The sequence below is a fragment of the Ambystoma mexicanum genome, chromosome 10 (assembly GCF_040938575.1).
Source record: "Ambystoma mexicanum isolate Mex_15411 chromosome 10, UKY_AmexF1_1, whole genome shotgun sequence".
NCBI lineage: Eukaryota > Metazoa > Chordata > Amphibia > Caudata > Ambystomatidae > Ambystoma > Ambystoma mexicanum.
In genome coordinates this window covers 1504860554-1504880039 of record NC_090932.1, presented here as the reverse complement: position 1 = coordinate 1504880039, position 19486 = coordinate 1504860554, and the positions used below count along the sequence as shown (strand labels likewise).

The 19486-nt window shown below is 47.5% G+C and overlaps 1 protein-coding gene across 3 annotated transcripts in view; it reads left to right on the top strand.

Annotated features, from left to right (window-relative positions):
• Positions 1–19486, top strand: part of MPHOSPH9 (M-phase phosphoprotein 9) — a 1008430-nt gene that overhangs the window by 593965 nt on the left and 394979 nt on the right. For all 3 annotated transcript variants that reach the window (XM_069619661.1, XM_069619663.1, XM_069619662.1), the window contains one exon: positions 8987–9034. In XM_069619661.1, coding sequence (XP_069475762.1) covers positions 8987–9034 — 48 coding nt within the window. The remainder of the gene's footprint in view (positions 1–8986; positions 9035–19486) is intronic.

Sequence of the window (19486 nt, the reverse complement as noted above, 5' to 3'; positions counted from 1 at the left end):
TGGAGGAGAGGAAGGATGGCAAGAGTACTTCCCAATGGGTGCCACCATTAATGGGAGAAGAAGAGAGAGGGGAGAGTACATAGACCTTGTGAGTAACCCAAAGGGGTTGGGAGGGAATGGAAAAGAGGATATCGGTGAGGGTCTGCCTGGCAGAAGCATTGACACATGGGTCAGCAAGGGTTCGAGACCAGGAGATCCTTCTTGAACTTTTTCATTCCATTCTTAGATAGAGGGGTAGGATACGTGATAGAGAAGCAGGTAGAGAAGATGAGGAAGACCGAGAGCACCATTGTGGAGACTAGGGGAGAAGAAGAGGGGGGAGAGGGAGGCACTGCAGAGCATGACCCACTAGCCGCAAGGCAATGCAACAATTAGGCCAAGATACATCTTTGACAGTCACATAGAAAAGGGAAGGGCATACTTTTTTAAACACAACCAGCAGTTAACCGATAGGCAGAATCAACTTTCCTATAGGCAAGTAGAGAGCATACTTATTAAACAGTCAGAATTAGCAGATAGGCAGATTCAGCTTTCCTACAGGCGAGTAAAAAGCATACTTTTTAAAGGCAACCAGCAATAAAAGATAAGCAGATTCGACTTTTCCTACAGGTGAGTAAAAAAAGCATAGTTTTGACTTCTAAAATAGGCTGCTTGACAGCCTAGCTTTTAACATATCCAAATGTTTCAGGCTGCCTAGATCTGGCATTCAAAATAGAGAAGAAAAACCAACAATTTGAACACAGCAGACAATAGTCGAGTGACACACAGCTAGATAATTGCTAGCCTCAGTGACAAGTTAAAAGCTCAGGTTAGGCATCTAATGCAGAGTGAGGTAGGATAGCCATAGGAACACTTAGGGTAAGTAGAGTCAGGTAGCGTAGTGTGGAAAAAAAATAAAAAGTTCAAATCCTGCCAGTAAGCACGCTGAGTGAGGGCAGATCAACATAGGAGCACTTTAGGCAGGAGAGGACAAGATGCAAAGTGATCTAGCCAGTTGGTTTAGATACAGTATGCATGCATCCAGGGAAGTGCAGGGAGCAAGGTGAGGCTGCAGAGACGTGGTAGTTCGGTCAGCAGCAATTTGAACTCATGAATGAGGGAACATGAGCATTGCGGCAGCAGTGACAAAGGTGAGCAAAGATAGCTTTTGGCGATGCCGGGGGTTCAAAGAAAGCGGAGGTCACATCCAGAAAGGATGGGGGGAGCGCTTTGCAAGAGGATTATGGTGTAGCCACATGGGCTCTGTAACATACAGGCAACACAGGTACACGGATATCTGGGGGGCGTACTCCTAGCCAGCGGCCTATGGCAAGTTGTAAACTCAGGATTCCAAGGTTGAAGCGCGGGGGGGCACCCTCACAGGCCTGGACAGGGCCAGTCAGGGATAACACTGGCCATTAAAGGAGGCCCTTCGGGGGGGCCGGCATCGCCTGCTGACTCCTGGGCTGGATGTAGGTAAAAAGCCTTACCCCACCAATCAGGCGAAACTCGCTGAGATAGGGGACTGCAGCAGTTGGATTCTGTAATGCCGACTGCCATGATGGAGGAGGCCCTGCCGGCACTTGGTAGTGCAGCTCCATAGTTCTAATCTGATCTGAACGGAAACCAACCCAAGGGTCGCACTGATAACTGATACAGATCAAAACTGATACAGATCAGAGGCACTACAGACGACCAAGATGAAATTCTGGCGGAAAGCAGCATTGAAAGAAATAAGCAGGCACAGGACAGGTAGAGAAACAAAGTACAAAGCAGAGACTGGAATATTATGACACACAAAGCAATAGGCTCAGACAAGATAGGTTGCTGCCAAATCAGCAATTACAAGGGAGTCAGGAAACCCTGGGTACTTCAACGATGGACTGAAGTCTAGTAATTAGGCAAACAAGGAACAAACAGGAAAGCTTAATACTGTAGGTTGCTGCTAACTCTGCAAATTAATGGCTTTGAATAACAGGAGCAAATGACAGTGAAGCAAGAGACTGGGATTGCAGAGACAAAGATAAAAAAAACACCATAGGCAGAAACAGGACAAGTCTGAAGCAGAAAGGCTCACAGAAAACAGTGTTTGCAGAAAGTCAGAAAGACAACAAAGATTCCGGTATATAACAGCCTAACGGGACAGGAGTTGTGACAATGCAGCTATGACAGGGTTCAGGAGTCAAAAGCAGAATATTCAGAAATGTTAAAAAGTGGACACTGAAGCGCAAAAGCACAAACTCCCAGTGAAGGCAGTTCACAAAACTGCTGCTCTTCAAAGTGACCTCATGAAAGCCCTCCAAGCACACATCCTAACAGAGTGGAGTTGATTGCAGTCTCAGGCAGCTATGTTCAATCAAGCCTAGTCCCAGCTTCAGTAGCCTGCAGCTGTGGGTTGTAATTAAGGTCTCTCCGGCAGCCTAGCCTGCAGTAGCTTGGAACAGGTGAATGCAAGCATGGCCTCTCCACCTCTTAGTAGCTTGCTGAAAACAAATGTGCTTGGTATGCCTCCTCCAGCCCTCTGCCTCTTGGACAGCATGCATATACCAGAATGCACCTGCTGGTTTGACCCAAAACTCTGAATGGAACATGAAATTAGATTGGTCCAAAACTGCAGCAGTAAAACAAGTAAATGTATGCAGAGGCAGTTTGTAGGTTTTAACTTAGCATTTATGCCGTAATTAGAGTATCTGAATGTGCGCATGTAGCAGTGATGGGTGGCAGTTGTGTGGGACCCTGACACTGCAGGAGTCCTCCTTTTATCCAGGATTTGGACTATTATTTATAAAACACTTTCACCAAAGTGCTGTACATAGAACATATTTACATAGAATTATCACCCAAGCGAGGTTGGTACTCATTTATCGACCTTGGAAGATGAAAGGCTGAGTTGGCCGTTCACCACACAGTTTGCTCAACAATAGACATTCATGCATCAGGATGTGGACTGTGTGAGAAACCTGAGGGTATTCTTCCAAGCGAACCCCGAGGAGCCCTTATTCAGGTGGTCAAAGGAAACTTGACATGCTCAGATCCCAGCCCTGGGGGCCAAAGAGCAAAAGGGAATCTCCTAGGTAAGGGAGTCTGGGGTTGTGGTTAGGGAAATGCCCCAGGTGAGATGCGGTATAGTGCCAGAGAAGGTGAGGAGGTCAAGCTTGAGGCTTTCATAGGCAGTATTGCATCTGTCTCCCTTCCTCCCATTCGATCTCTCCTGCCCCGTTCCAACATCCCTTTCAACGTAATCAATCCTCTAAGGTCCCAAACCCAGTTTCACCCAAAAAGCATAACTCCCAGAATCCTTGTTTCACCGGTCACCATTTGAATACTCCCCCATCCTTCTTCCCGTCCCTCTGATTATTATTTTCTGCACTCCCAACCTGATCAGACAAAACACTACAATTCCCACAATCCCCTTTGTGCATTTCTCAATACCAGCTATTTCAGTTTACCCCGCAAACCCTACCAATCCCGTCCCTCTGGTTATCATTTTCCGAATTCTCACAAAACATCCTGCTTATTTCGCAAATCCTACAAAACCTTCCCTTCCGAGGTTACCACAAGCCCTAGCCCTAGGGTTATAATTCCATGTATTGGCTCTTTCTGTTCTGACCCTGTAGGATACCTGGAAACACTACCACAAGGTTTATCCAACAGTCCAACTGCTTCCTTTTCCGACACAAGACAACGGACTTGTAATAAAACCGTTTACTTGACATGTCCCAATCCCAGCGTCATGCAAAGTCGGGCAAACCTGAGCCACACACACCTGACGGCCCTTCCCTTTTCCCACAGGGATAAAAGGTGGAGTAAAAGAGCACAGTACGAGCGAGGCGAGCACGACAAGACGGGTAATCAGGTGCGGCAGTTCAAGCGAAGGGGAAAGGCGGCAGGAATTAAGAGGGTGGCGAGGAGAGAAGTAACCTTGCCCTTTTCGTCCCAGGCCCGCAGAACCTTTGTGGAAAAGAGCCTAAAACCATGAATAATAGCATAAGTGTCTTGCAGCAGATGTCAACGGTTCACGGGGCAAGCCTACGCTGATGAGCAGGAGCGAGGGAAGCTCCATCAACCGTGGTGTTGGCCTTGACTCCAGTAAAGCCGAAAGCCACGTGGTTCATCGCGGCCGGTGAGTCGAGGGGCAAATCGATGAGAACCGGGCTGTGTTGCTTGAGAATTCCAAAGTGGCAAGTTAGAACCAAGTTTCAATGAACTATGAAAGAATCATGTAAACCTTAAGGGGAGATCAGCAGCAGAGGGAAACCGGCACTACGTGTGTGCTAACTCAAGAGACTCTGGTCGACCCCATCTGAGCGACACTCCAGGTACCAGAAGGCCGTAGGAAGGTCGCAGAAGTGGTCAAAGTGGTCATACAGGAGGTCTAGTAGAATCCCTGTACAATTGAAAGACTTAGATCTACAAATTGTGTCAAAGCAAGGGAAGTGAATCCCGCCACATGAGAAAGCAAGGAAAGTGAATCCCACCACATGAGAAAGCAAAAAGCAAGGGAAGTGAATCCCACCAAATGTGAAAGCAAGGGAAGTGAATCCCGCAAATTCAAGTGAATGTAAAGTAAACACGCTTGAACTGTGAGCACTTGTGTCTGTCTTTACTGTTAAGGAATGCCAAAGCTTGTGAAGGAGAACCTTTAGACTTCCTACCCCCTCTGAGGTACTTACCTGGAACTTTGTCTCAGATGAGGCACTAAGCCTACTTACCGGATAGGGAAGGACTGCTGAAGTTAGGTGTCTGCTTTATACTTCTAAGGCAGGGTATATGGTTTATTATTTAATGCATTGTTCTTTGCGCTTTGTACAGTTTCATTGTTTAACTTGATTCAACTGCTTTTACTGTGTTTAATGTAAGGTGTAGGTAATCTCACTAATAGATTGACAGATGTACACATGCCTTGGTATACATTTTCTGATGAATGGCATCAAACCTTTCCCTGGGGTAGCCTCTTCCCATGTGGCCAGGGGACGTGAGTCGCTACCTGATCCTGACCATGTGGGTGGCTATATGTGGGAGGATCACATGGGGGAGGTGATTCCCAGGGGAACAATATGGCATAGTTTGGCAAAAGCACGTCCCTTCTCCAGGCCCTGATGGCCTATTGTAATATCCTCCCTCAACCCCTTGCCAACTCCACTTCCTATAGTCCCCCACATGACATAGGGAACAGTCTGACAACAACTGGCACAAGGAAGAGGGCTGCAGCAATAAAGATGACTAGGACCAGCAAACCAGCACCGCAGTCTAGTATTTGGAGATTACTCTGACAGCCCGGAAAATGTTAATTCGAGACATTTGATGAGGGCTGTGAGCTGCAGGAGGGGACATTGATCACAAAGCACGCAGATGGTCAGAATGCCGGGCAGGAGCACGCCAAAGGAAGCTGCGAGCAGGCGAGACCTGACACTGATGGAGGTAGCTGGAGTGCAGAGAAGCTGCACTGCCACCGAGCGTGAAGCAGCAGGAGCTGTGCACAGGTGGAAGAGGTACAGAGAAAGCACAGGTTCTAATGGGACTCGTGCCAAGCCAGTGGAGTTAAAGAAACCTGTATGAAGACACACAAAGGGCATTTCCAGCACCCGCTAAGCCCAGGGAAGTCGAACGGGTTACCGGGGTGCTTAAAAGTGTATGCTGTATTGAGAAACAGACAAGAGTCTCAGATTGAAGCGTGTGAAGAACTAAATTACTTGTGAATTGTACCACAGACGGGTTGCTGAACCCATATTTACAGGAGGAAAGCAAAGTGAAGGCAACAGTGAATATTAAAGAGAATTCTGTTGAACAAAATCTAACAAGCCAATTTTGGGCAAACATTTTTCATGGAGAAAAGGGATATAATCCCATATAAGTCCTGGCAGAGCCAAGTTGATGAGAAAGATTGCAAGCCAATCATTTTCAAGAGCGCATTAAAGTCCTGTGAGGAGAGTATACCAGACAGAACTAAGTATTTGAGAAGGACTGCAAGTTAAACACTAAGAGTCTTATAAAAAAGACCTGGAAAGAGTATACACCAGGCACAGTCAAGTGTGAACCTTAAACCATTAAAAGAATATAACCTCAAGGAAGACTCATGCCTTGGAGGTTGAGTTTTTGGAAAAAATGGAAAAGAACCTGGCAGGGGAGTATACAAGGTGAACCGCAAGCCTGAGTCTCGCACCTAAGTTGTAACTTGAAAGAGAACTCCAAGGAAGATCCATGCCCTTGGGATTGTGAATTGTCTTGTGTGTGAAGAGGAGCCTGGGGAAGGGAAGCATTTCCCCGAGAACTGTAGACCCTCCCAGCCCCTTTTGTTTTAATAAAAGTCTTCATCTCAAAACAGTCCTCTGTGTACGCGTCTCATTCCTGGCTCCTCACAGTTTGTACTTCTAGTTAGATTCTGTTAATTGGCTTCCTCTCTTCTGCTTGACTGTGCCTACACACCTCCATTACTGCTCCTGAAAGCCATGTACTGCTCTGCTGCATTGGCTAGACTGAGAGTCAGTAACCGTGTTCATCAACTAGGTTGGCCTCTCTGAACCCTTCCACAGGGACGGCTGTGGAAATCCATCTTAACCGAGGCACCCAGTTTTAACTGCTTCCATGGTAGTATTGGTGTATTTGTACATACAAAGTGCCAGAGGGGTGGAGGGCCTCGGGTCATCGCTCTCCATAATGAATTGAGAGCTGCTTGAAAGATTGATATCAAACGTGCGCAGGTGGTTGAGGAGCTTTGCAAAAGGGTTCTATCCTTATTGGATCACGAGTATAATCAATGGCCCTCGCTCTCAAAAAGCGCCATAATAGTTCAAAATGCTGAACACGTGTGGGGCTAAAGACAAACTGTGCTGTTTGTATTCATTGTGGAATTTTGCTTCATGAGCATTTTACGGACAAACCTCTATCGAATATCTTTTCAATGTGATACAATTTGATATGTAAGTAGATTAATTTGAGGAAAATGCAACATTATATTAAGGCTTAAAACAAACTGTGTTCTTTAGATACAACAATAATTGTTGCTTTATGAATGTTTTAACTATTGAATCCTTCTCCAATTAAATAAAAAGGTATTGGTGTTTTTGAATCAGTGTTTGCACCTCCACTCACCTTAAAAACCTGTAGTTGATATTGCTGGTGTGTTCTGACAGGCAGAGTGAATCGGGAGGACGGATGTGAATGAGCGTGAGCTTACAACACAGGTGACCTGTGGGTACAGAGTGAATTGTGAAGACAGACGGGAGCAAGATTGAGCCTTCAACACTAGCGGTCTGTTGTCCCTTTTGAGCTGGGGGTTATACAAACTGGAAAGAGCTACCTGGACTCGCCTCGACATCTTTCCCCCTTCAGAGGAATGTGTACAAACATCCACAGTGGAGACGTTCCCCTCTTCACCATAATTTAGCAGTATTTGCTTTGGCGAAACTGAGATTGCAAGTTGTCTTTCATTAAAGCCTTCAGTAACTTTGTGGAGACATACCTCACCTTCTCAGACAGTTAACATTACTTGTCTTGGAAATGATTTATCTTTTGTGTATAGCGGATTTTGTTTTGGATCCCCTGATGAATTTCAAGTAATTTGGTTAAAATGTTTTTTGAATGAAACATGTCGGGCATACGAACACCTTAAATTATAAGGTGCTGTACATTGACCAATCTAGTGGTTACGGTCACCCCAGTAGCGGCTGTAAGGGGTAGACAATTAACAGGCAGTGGATTAATAACAGACCTTTAACAAACCAAGAACAGGGGTTGTTTTAAGGTGCTACCTACCAAAAGCGTTACTGTACACCAGGGTTTAAATTTTTGGTGTATTGTTTTGTTTAGATTTGTATAGGCAGGAGTTTTCGTTTGGGTGTATAGGTGACACCTAGGCAGGTTTGTGAAAGTTTTTCTCAGTATTTTATTTAAAACTGATTTAGAACTTTTTATGTGGTTTTTTTAACTAAAGTGCACTTTGTTTTACATTCTTTTTAGATGTGTTGATTTTTAAGATTACTATGTGCTATGTTTTTTCTTTAATAAAATTGTATTTCATTTGATTCTTAAAACCCTATACGCGGTCCTTATTCGGTCCATGGACCATGTGTGGGAATAGGGGTAGAGTTTGGAGAATAAGTAGAAGAGAAAGACGGTTTGTTCCTTTTTGTTTAATATTGTCTATAAGGCTTTGAAAGGAGTTTGGGACAAACGTCTATAAATAACTCTATTGGTCAGTTGGTGTTGTGACAGGCACTCACGTTTAACAATGAAGGTTAGTAGAACTGCGGGACCTTATTGGGATTACCATTTGTGCAGCAGTTGAGTGCCTGGGGAAGCCTTACACCGACAGAATTCTTACAGGAACTTCCTTGCATTTATTAAGATGGCACCTTTCTTACGGGGTCTTTTCTTGAACTAGTACAATTGGTTGGACATGACATTTCTTCTAAGGATGCATCTTTTACATGTAGTTGATAGGATATGACGACTTTGTTGGGATCTGCTTTTAACTGCAGTTGCTTTTCTTTAGGACCTGTGTATCTTTACAGGGACCCATCTTTCACACCAAACATGCTTTTCCTTAAGATCCAAGTACGTCTTTTTACATGGATTAGTCTTTATCAACTGCAGCAGACCACATCTACTTTTGTTAGGGCACCAGAGTTCTTACAGTAACCCATATTCCGAAGCGAAGACATCACATGTTTAGGAACCCATCTTAACAGCTGCTACGGTTCTGACTTGTTTTGAACGGCTCCAGTTTTTAGGACTGTTGCCTGTCTTTTACTGCTGCTGCACATTTTAGCATTGTGATGTTTGCAGGTTCATGTTTATAAGTACTGAAATACAAGCATCCTTACAGAAATGTCAGATTGTTTTCTTTTATCGTCAATTTACCATCATTCCACAAAGATCATTTTTAACGTTTTATATGCCAGTGTATTTTTCAATTTTTCAAATTGGTATTTGACATGTTTCAAAACGCAAAAAATGATATTTTGAACATTTGATGCAGTTGTTAATTATATTGCTTACTCTGCAGCTGCTTGCAGACTATGAATCTCTTGGAAAAGAACATGAGCGAGTAAAGGTATGTATTAATTATGAACGTTTTGTTGTTATATTATGCTTTTGGGAGTCAACTATATTATTTTAGCACTTTAATCTGATTTATGAGGTGTGTATGGCAAGCAAGTATGATAATGTGTTCATGACTGGCTCAGAGGTGGCTGGCTTTGATGAAATTAGTGTGATGGTATAATACAATTGTGTTATATATGTTCATGACTGGTATGGGGAATTCACTTCTGATATCGGATTGTGTGAACCGCCATTATGAGTTGATGTGTAAAAGTAGATGGGTATAAGAAGGTTTTGTATGGTGTGTGCTTGAGACCGGTCTGATGAAGTGCATATCTGATTGAGTAAGGTGTGAATTGCTGGTTTGGGGGTGTGTGAAGAATATGATGGTGCGGGTATACCAACAAGCCTATTCAAAACTGCCAGTTGGGCAGGGCTTGTGACTCACTGGATGGTAAAATCTTGTAGTGTTTTAAAATGTAACAAACAGAATCACTGCTGGAATTCATTGCATGTACACTTATTGTGAATATCCTGAAACCTGACTGGAGATTCTTAAGTGCGTTGACATCCAGTCCTACTGTAAGGATTGGAGATTTTTTGCCCACCAGTTGATGATATAAAATGATGCATACTTTGAAGGTGTAACTCAATGATAAACATTTTCTGTTTGCTGTTCCTAAGCGCAGTGTAGCCCTCCCTGTAACCTGTGTCTCAATTTTACGCATTTTGTCAGTAGCAATTTTATAGAATACATGTTCTTATGTCTTCCCTGACGATGACACTGTGAAAGCCACAAATACTCTTAAATCTGCTTCACCGTCGAATCCAATTTTCCATTGTCCATTCTTATAGGGATCAGTTCTTGGGTGCCCGGCACTGTGAATCGCTCATTTGGTGATAGTTGTATTCCTTCTAATCTCAAGCATGCTATGGTGATTCCGCTCTTGAAAAAACCTTCTTTGAACCCCACAGTTTTTTCTAATTTTCGGCCTATTTCTTTGCTACCTTTTTTCATGAAGTTGCCAGAGCCACTGGTAATGCCTCTTCTTCGTTCTTTTCTGGAAGATTCTGCCTTTCTTGACCCCTTTCAATCTGGTTTTTGGCCCGGCCGTGGCACTGAGCCTATGTTGTTGTCAGTTGTGGATGATCTGACCCGCCTGGTGGATGTGGGTGAAGTTAAAGCATTGATTTTGTTAGATCTCTCATCTGCATTCAACACCGTCAACCATTCCATCCTGGTGGGACAGCTCACAGTGGCATCTTCCCTGGTCGCTGGTTCTCTGGATTACTGCAATGCTTTATATCTGGCTCATTCTTCTTATATTTTTCATCGGCTTCAGGTGTTGCAAAACACTACAGCCATTTCGGGCATCAGCTGCCCCTATTTTGGCCTCCCTACATTGGCTCCTTGTGGTTAAACCTGTGGAATTCAAAGCACTGTGCATTGTCCATCGGGCGTTTTTTTGCTGCGTCCTGGAATTCCTTCAGGAAAGATTCTCCTCCTGCGTCTCGTGCTCGTTCTTTGTTCCACTACATTACTGCTCATTCAGATTCCTCGTGTTTTCCATTCTCGATCTGGTGGGCGTTCCTTTTTGGGGGCGGTGGCCAAATTATGGAATGCTTTGGCAGTGAGTTGCGCGAAATACAGGACCATCTTTGGTTTTGCCGCTCTCTGAAGACTTAGTTATTTTAGTTTGTGTCTTTTCTCTTCTGCTCCTACTTCCTCTAAGTAGCGCCATGATGCCCTTTCTTGGTGTAAGCTGTGCTTTATAAGTAATTAATAAATAAATATGTCCATCTCTCTTTATTGTGTGTGTGTGTGTGTGTTACTAAAAATCGCAAAAAAAGCTAAAATGGTAAGGCCAACGACGCATGCACATCCTTCTCACAAGATTCCATTGCCATTTTGCCACTGACTTATGTCACCATTTGTTTTTATTAATGTGTAGTGAATTGTCAAAATATAGTCTTGAGTCACTGCCTGTACATCCTTTACCTCGTTAGTGATGTTTAAACAACATTCCAATTTTTGCTTTGTATCTCATTTCTCAGTTTTAAAAAAACTTTTCTTTTTGTTACTGTTTAAAACTGTATCTTTTCTCATTTGGCCCAGTTTATAACTCAATTTTAGTAACTTCTCCGCAGCTAGTCATGTTTGCTTGTGTCAAGTTTTAACTCGGTAGTTTCACCTACTAATAATCCCTTTATGCCGCTTTAATGTTTTTCCATTCAATAAACATTGCCTGCCTTCCTTAATTGTTAGGAATGTCTGCAGCATGAGCGGCACTAGACACTTCTCCAAAAGAATGTTCACTTTCGATTACTGGTGCCACGCACTTCCTGTGAGTGTCACGCCAGGTTCTGATGCACCTCCCCCACCAATGCATCAGCGACAGTCACCTACCAATATCTGTTTTTTCACTGTCATGACAAGGGGCATCAACAGACAAGTCAAGCCATGTTAACGTCGGTATAACCGTATTTATAAAAATAAAATATGCGACAGTAGTTGGAGTGGCTTGCAATAGGTAAATGTGACAGCCAAACGAATTAAAGAAGAACAATTCTAGCATGCTTAAGGCCCGCAGTATGTCCCTTCTCTTGGGCTCTGTCTCCTGGCTGTCAGATTAAAAGTATTCAGTCTCTAGGGTTTTAAGTATTCCCTGGATGAATTTCAAGTGTTTAGTTGAGATAGATGTGTTTACTTGGCTAGTTTTATTTGTGAAATAATGCCAGGCCTCTTTAGGTTTGTGCAGGTGATTGGTGCACAGGGATGATGGTGTCTTTAGTTGTCTCTGTAAGCACTGAGCTGCTTGGTGGCTTAGCTGGTGGGTGTCTATGGACAGAGACCCTCCCTTGCCTTCCCTATCTTCTTACTCCTCTGAGGCTGCCTGCTTACTTACTGTTTCCTTGACACGTCCCAACGTTCACGCCCTCTGAGTCCCTTGCACTCCCATTCACCCAATCTTGCAACCTTATTCTTTCACTTTCTCTTCGATTCCCTTCTTAAAATGTCTGTTCTCATTTCTTGTCTGAGGTTGTTCCTTTTCACAATGTCCTCCTTTATTCTTTGCTTTCCTCCTTATTCTACTCCTTTCCTCCTGTCATTGCTTCAACCTCCTCTTTCTTAAACCTTCTTTTCCTTATGCCCCCCTTCTCTGCCCTTTTTTCACACTCCTCAACCCTTAAATCTCTTCCCCCCCTTCCTCAGGTCTTACTTTACACCCTTCACATCCTCTGCTTATTCTCCTCTTCTCCTGGTCTTTCCACTCTCTGCCTCCTCCACTCCTTGATTCTGCGCCTCTGCTTCTCCCGTTCATGCCCCTCTTCTTTCCTTGTTCTCCCCTCCTCATTGCTCCTTAATGGTTCCACCTACAAACACTCATGCTCAGGAGACTGAAAGTGAACTCCATTAATGATGGATGGGACTTGCCGCTGGAGTCGGCAAATAAACCGTACTCCGCTGTGCTGAACCAACGGCTCAGCGTGGTGATTTGTTTCCTCCATTTGAATAGTGACTCCACTATTTCAAGTTTGTCCATGCGTTCTGACACAGATAAGTGGACCTAACCCTAGAGATGTTTGTCCGCCGTCTTGACAACCTTGTTGATGTGTGGACCTGGTCACTCTCCAAGCGGCTGCTGGATGACTGCTTTGGATCTCTGCTGTGCCAACAGTATTCTTCTTTTCATGCTTGCAGGCTTGCAAACAAAATAATTTGCCAGCCACTTGATTCTTCCACAAGCTGAACCATGGAATGCCCGCCAGCTCTGGCTGCAGGACCCCATAGCTCCTCCCTTCTTCAGATGCTGCCAACCACTCCGGTGGGAATGTAAATAACAAGCAAGCAATGGCAGTAAGTCTCTGGGTATGGGTGATTCATAATCCATTGATCCTTTGTTGTTCGCCACAGGTCCACCAGAGTGGGGGTTGGTGATTTGGGGGGCATTGGCTGATGATAGTCTGGGGAGCCTGGGAAATCCCCTGTTAGCCCTACTCCTGATCCTACATCATGGGTTAGGTGGTGGCAGTTGATCCTCCTGTTTTCCATGGCCTGTTGATAAGACGTATGGAAGCCTTCTCCTTTCATACCCACCTTTCGAGGGGATTGGGTCCTCCGACGTATTCCATATCTATGACAGGTAATGTCCACAGCTGTGCTGCTTCGGAAAATCTTCTGCGTCCTGCGTCGATGACGTCGATGCGCCGTCCCCGAGGACCTCATCCGACGGCCAACGTCACCCGATGTGATAAGTAGGACGCACGACGTCCATAGCCTCAGTTCTGTTTTTTCCGCTAACGTATTCGCTTCGTGAATCTCGGTACGTCTCGACTCTTTGGAGTTTGCTGTTTTCTTCTCGGTTCGTTGAACCTGTTTGTTTTTTTTGTGAAGACCTGTTCCTGGCGATGTCTACTTCGTCTTCAACCCCGCGTCTGGGCTTCAAGAAATGCAGGGGCTGTGGGTCCAAGATGTCGGTCACGGACTCGCACGACGCCTGCCTCTGGTGCCTCGGGGAGGCCCACGATACGGACGACTGTGTCAACTGCCAGTCGCTCACAGCAAAGGCCTTGCGGGAACGCAAGAAGAAGCTGTCGGTAGGTCGGGTGTCTAAGCCCCGGAAGTCGAGGTCTGTGGGGCTTTCGACGGATGACTCGAGAGGCGACTCTCCGCGTCATCGTCGAAAGTCCAGTGGGTCTCCTTCCAGGAGTCGGTCTTGCCACTCCTCCACCTCTTCGAGGCTTTCCCGGAAGCGCCGGCATCGGTCGCCTTCCCCGTCCACTTCCAAGGACTCCGCCCGTCGGCGGGTCGCTTATCCCGCCATGCAAGCGACACCGGAGGAATGGGCTTCCTTCGGGAAGCAGATGCTAGCGATTCTTGAATCACAGGGCACCGGTCCACCCGCGCCTCCGAGTGGGGTCGGTCGGCACCGGTCGAGAGACACCGCTCGTACGCCTTTGGGCTTGGGTGGTTGGCACGGCTCGCAGGAGAGGTCCCGCTCGGACAAGGGTAGCCGTTCTCGCCATGCCCGTTCCAGGTCCCGGTCCTCGACGAGCTCGAGACCGTGTGATCCTGTGCCGTCTTCAAAGAAGAAGACGTCGACGCCTGTGGCACCGAGGTCGTCGATGATTTCTCTCGAGGCTCTGCCTCCGAGGGGGTCGTCGATGCTGTCGGCGCCTAGGTCGTCGAGAGACACGCTCGGAGCTCCGGCTTCGAGGCCTGTGTCGACGCCGTCGCTGCTGGCGGCGCTGCAGCTGACGTCGACGCCGTTTCTGTCAACGCCGGCGCCGACTAGTTCAGCGCCCTCAACGCCTTTCGAGGCAGTGGTGTCGGAGGGGCCCCGTGGCACGGGGTCAGCCCCTAGAAAGGCTCTGGCTAAGGTCAGACACTGCTTTCGTTCCCAGATGTCTTCCTCTCACCGCCTGGAGTACATTTCAGAGGGTGATGAAGGCTCTGATGACGGCTTGGTTCCGGTTACGGTACCAGATGAGCTTATCTCGGGCCATAGCCAGTTTGATGACCTGAGGCAGTCACTGCATGATGCCAGTGGACTGGACACCTCTCCGGAGGTGTAGTTTTGTAGGCCGGAGCTTGGCACTCATGCCGATTCTTCATATCGGCGCCTTATGTCTCAGGTCACCGAGTACTTGGGTTGGTCGGCTCGCCCAGAGGAGTTTGTTCAGTATGATCTCATGGACATCCTTGATCTTGGTCCCCCCACTGACCCGGTATTGCCGTTTCATATGGCTCTGCAGAGAAGGGTGGTGGCGGCTTGGACTGCTCCGGAGAGTCTCCTGGCAGTGGGCAAGTCTTTGTCGCGAAAATACCGTCCAGCCAGTAGCGACCCCTGCTACTTGTCCAGGCACCCCACTCCGGAGAGTTTGGTGGTGCAGGCGGCTACGGCCCCGGCGAAGCAGACGTCGTATCCTACCATCCCTCCGGATAGGGATGACAAACGTTTTGACGGCTGGGTGAAGAAAGTGTTTTCTTCAGGGGGTATGGCGCTTCAGGTGGCCAACTCCATATGTGCCTTGTCTCGTTTCACTCACACTCTGTGGAACTGTGTTGCATTAGCGGCTGAACATATTCCCGAAGGGGACGAACGGGATGTTTTCCTTGCTATGGTTCAGGACGGCAAGGATGCCATGTGTGAGGCTGTTCAGTCGGGTTTGGACATGGCAGATTGTGTCAGCCGGTCCATGGCGGCGAGCACCGTAATACGCAGGTTTGCGTGGTTGCGAGGTTGCAGACCTCCAAAGCTGCAGCGAAGTCGTTGGGCGCTGCAGTTCGACAACTTCTGCCTTTTCGTCGTAGGGGACAGCAATGGAGGGGAGGTTCCTTTCGCTATTACTCGTCCTTCAGTAAAGCGAGAGGAGCTAGCAGTCAAAGAGGCCACCGTAAGAGTGCCAGAGGTGGAAACAAGGGTACTCGAGGTGCCAAGGCCGCTCGGGCAGTTGCCTCTTTGCCCTCAGGCAACGCCGCAGCTGCTACCACTCAGTCATGAGGCCAGGTCCCATGGTTCGCCGGTTGGGGGAAGACTGGCGCAGCATCCTGTAGAGTGGCGAGCCATTACTTCAGATGTGTGGGTTCTGGAGATCATAACCCATGGCTACTGTCTTTCCTTTCGGCAGAGGCCTCACGACAATCCACCTGGGAACCTCTCTTTGAAGAGTCCGGATCCGCTCCTTGAGCAGGAATTTTAAACCCTGCTGGAGAAAGGCACCATAGAACTGGTGCCTGTAGCGGAGAGGAACAGGAGATGGTATTCCCCTTATTTTTTTATTTCGAAGAAAGACGTGGGATTGAGGCCCATCATGGACTTGCGCGGTTTGAACAAACTCCTCAGGAAGGACAAGTTCAAGATGGTTACTCTCTCTCAAGTCCTCCAGGCCCTTCAACTTCAGGACTGGTTGGTGTCGACCTCAAGGACGCTTACTTCCATGTGCCGATCCATCCCAAGCACAAGAAGTACCTGAGGTAGTTTCGCGGTTGGCGACTCACACTTTCAGTTTCGGGTCCTGCCGTTCGGATTGACCTCCGCCCCGAGGGTTTTCACCAAGCTCATGGTGGTGGTGGCAGCACATCTCAGGAAAGGGTGGATTCACGTCTACCCCTACCTGGACGATTGGTTGATCAGGGGGAGCTCTCCCGAGCAAGTCCTGGATCATCTGTCCGTCACCTGCCACTCCCTTCACAAGCTGGGCTTTTACCTCAATTTAAAGAAGTCCCATTTGACACCAATGCAGCGGCTCCAGTACATCGGAGCAGTGCTTGACACATCCCTGGGGCAGTGTTTTCCTCCCCAGGTGAGGGCTCTTCACATTCAGCAGATGGTGCACAAGTTTCAACTTGCCCAGAATCTCCCAGCGTCCGAGTTCTTGAGACTGCTCGGCCTCATGGCATCCTGCATTCTTCTGGTGCCAGAGGCTCGTCTGCGGATGAGATCTTTGCAGTGGGCACTCAAGCTCCAGTGGTCTCAGTCCTCCGGCAGGCTGTCGGACCCTGTTCAGGTGCCGCCCTCGGTCGCCCAGGACCTTCTGTGGTGGGCCGTCGAAGGCAATCTGATGAAGGGGGCCCCATTTTGGCTGCCCTAGCCGGAGGTGACGATCGTGACGGACGCATCCCTCACGGGATGGGGAGCTCATGCCAACAAGTTGACAGTCACCGGTCGTTGGTCTCTGTCAGAGTCCAGACTCCATATCAATCTGTTGGAGCTGAGGGCCGTCAGGCTTGCCCTGAAGGCTTTTCTGACCACTGTGCTAGGAAAGAGTGTCCTGATTCTAACGGACAACACGGTGGCCATGCACTACCTCAACAAAAGGGGGGGGGCAGGGTCACTTCCTCTGTGCAGGGAGGCGATGCAGCTCGAGTTCTGAGCCATCCAGCAGGAAGTTTCGATCTCAGCTGTTCATCTGGCTGGAGACTACAACGAGACGGACGCTCTGAGCAGGCAAAGCATAATCTCTCACGAGTGGGAGCTGGCTCAGGAGATTCTCCTGGAGATCTTCGCCCTTTGGGGACCCCTCAAGTGGATCTCTTCGCCTCCAGTGACAACCGGAAGTGCAAAAGGTTCTGCTCGCGGGAATTTCCTCCAAAAGGAGCTTTAGGAGACGCGTTCGTGGTGGAGTGGTCATTCCCACTGCTGTACGCGTTTCCTCCAGTCCCCGTCATCCCGCAAGTACTGCGGAGGTTACGGAGGTTCGGTTCCCGGATGATCCTCATTGCTCCGGCGTAGGCCCGGAGGACGTGGTACCCAGACCTTCTCGACTTGTCCATCTGCCCTCCACGTCGTCTTCCCTACCGAGACAATCTGCTCTCACGGGAGTGGGGGGGGGGGGTCAGGTTCTCCATCCAGAGGTCAGATCCCTCAACCTTCACGCTTGGCTTCTGAAAGGCTGAGGTATAAGGATTGGGACCTCCCTGAAGACGTGATGGAGGTGTTGCTCTCAGCAAGGCCGCCGGCAACAAAATCTCTGTACCGTTGCCGTTGGAGAAAGTTCTCTGACTGGTGCAGAGTTAAGAATGTGGATCCTTTGGAATGTGACATTCCCATGGTTCTGTCTTTTTTGCTTTCCTTGGCCCACAGGGGCTTGCAAGTGGGTACCATTAAAGGTTACCTGGCGGCGCTCTCCATATTTAAGCACTCGTCTGAAGAATGTTCCTATTTTAACATTCCTTTAATTTCTCAGTTTTTGAAAGGTCTCACTAATGTGTTCCCTCCGTCACCTTTTCTGGTGCCCGGTTGGGATTTGAACCTTGTTCTTAGGTTTCTTATGGGTGCTCCGTTTGAGCCTTTACATTCTTGCCCTTTGAGACTGTTAACTCTGAAAACTGTGTTTTTGGTTGCGGTTACTTCCGTTCGCAGAGTGTGTAACAGGCACTTTCAGTTAAGCCACCCTTCACTGTGTTTCATAAGGACAGGGTTGTCCTTAGAGTTCGTCCTTCTTTTCTTCTGAAGGTGGTTTCGGAATTACATTTGAGCCAGAAGGTTGTTCTTCCGGCGTTCTATCCTCCTCCACATCCTGGTAAGGAAGAGGAGAGGCTCCATAGGCTTGATCCTAGGAGAGCGTTGAGCTTTTATATTTCGCGCATGTCCCGGGTCAGAGTGGACGATGAACTTTTCATTTGTTACGCTGGAAAGCGTTTGGGACAAGCTGTGACGAAACAGACTTTGTCTCGTTGGATTATTTTAGCTATCTCTGAGTGTTACCGGTTGGCGGGTAAGGACCCTCCGGCTGGCTTGCGTGCCCAGTCTACCAGGGGAGTGGCTGCGTCTACTGCCCTGCAGAGGGGTGTTCCTATTCGTCACATCTGTGATGCAGCCACCTGGGTTTCAGTACATACTTTTGTACGGCACTACTCCCTCAATTCCATCCGAGGGCAGGATCTGGCCTTTGGCAAGGCAGTCCTTTATTCCGCAATTTGATTGGGCATGCTAAATTTGTGTTCTAAATTCTTTTCCCACCTCCTTGCTTGGTACTGCTTTGGGAGTCTGTCATAGATATGGAATACGTCGGAGGACCCAATCCCCTCGAAGAACAAGTTACTTTCTTACCTGGTAACGTTCTTTCGATGGGATGTTCCGACGACGTATTCCATATTGCTCCCTCCCTACCTTCCCCGCTGCAGAATTTCTTTTGCGATTGCAGCTTACATTCCGCAAGGCCTTGTGTGTCTGACTGGCAGAAAACTGGTGGCACACATTCTGGGGGAAAAAACTACAACTGAGGCTATGGGCGTTGTGCGTCCTACTTATCACATCGGGTGACGTCTGCCGTCGGAGGAGGTCCTCGGGGACGGCGCATCAACGTCATCGACGCAGGACGCAGACGCCGAAGATTTTCCGAAGCAGCACAGCTGTGGACATTACCTGTCATAGATATGGAATACGTCGTCGGACCATCCCATCGAAAGAACGTTACCAGGTAAGAAAGTAACTTGTTCTTTTCTTCTATTAGGTGGTGCCTTTAAGCTGAAACAATTGCACTGGAGTACAGCTAGGAGGCAGCTGGCATGTGAGGAGGGAAACAGAGCTTTTAGGTGTAGTTTGGTTATTTACCCACCCATTGACTGCCCCTGTTGAAGTTAATCCATATAGCCTTTCACTCCAATTTCCTGCCCCTCCCCTCCCTAAACACATCCTCATGGCATCTCTTTGAGCTTGCTTTCAAACAGCAAAATCAAATGTTGTGCTCTAAGTTCTTGCAGTGTTATTTCAAAGCAGTCTTGTAGAGTTAATGGCGTAATTGGAGTTCTAAACACATTACTGGTGTAATAAAAATGTCTTAACCAAGTGCATTGTCAGCAACCTAATTTAGAAGGTGTCCTTCACGGGCAAAAATAACTGAAATGCAGGGCCCAGAGGCGCTATATCATCCAAGTATGCCAATCTGGGGTGCATACTACATATCTCCAGCGCTTGATCCGGTTGCCGCTTCACACTGGGGTGCTAGAGGCTTT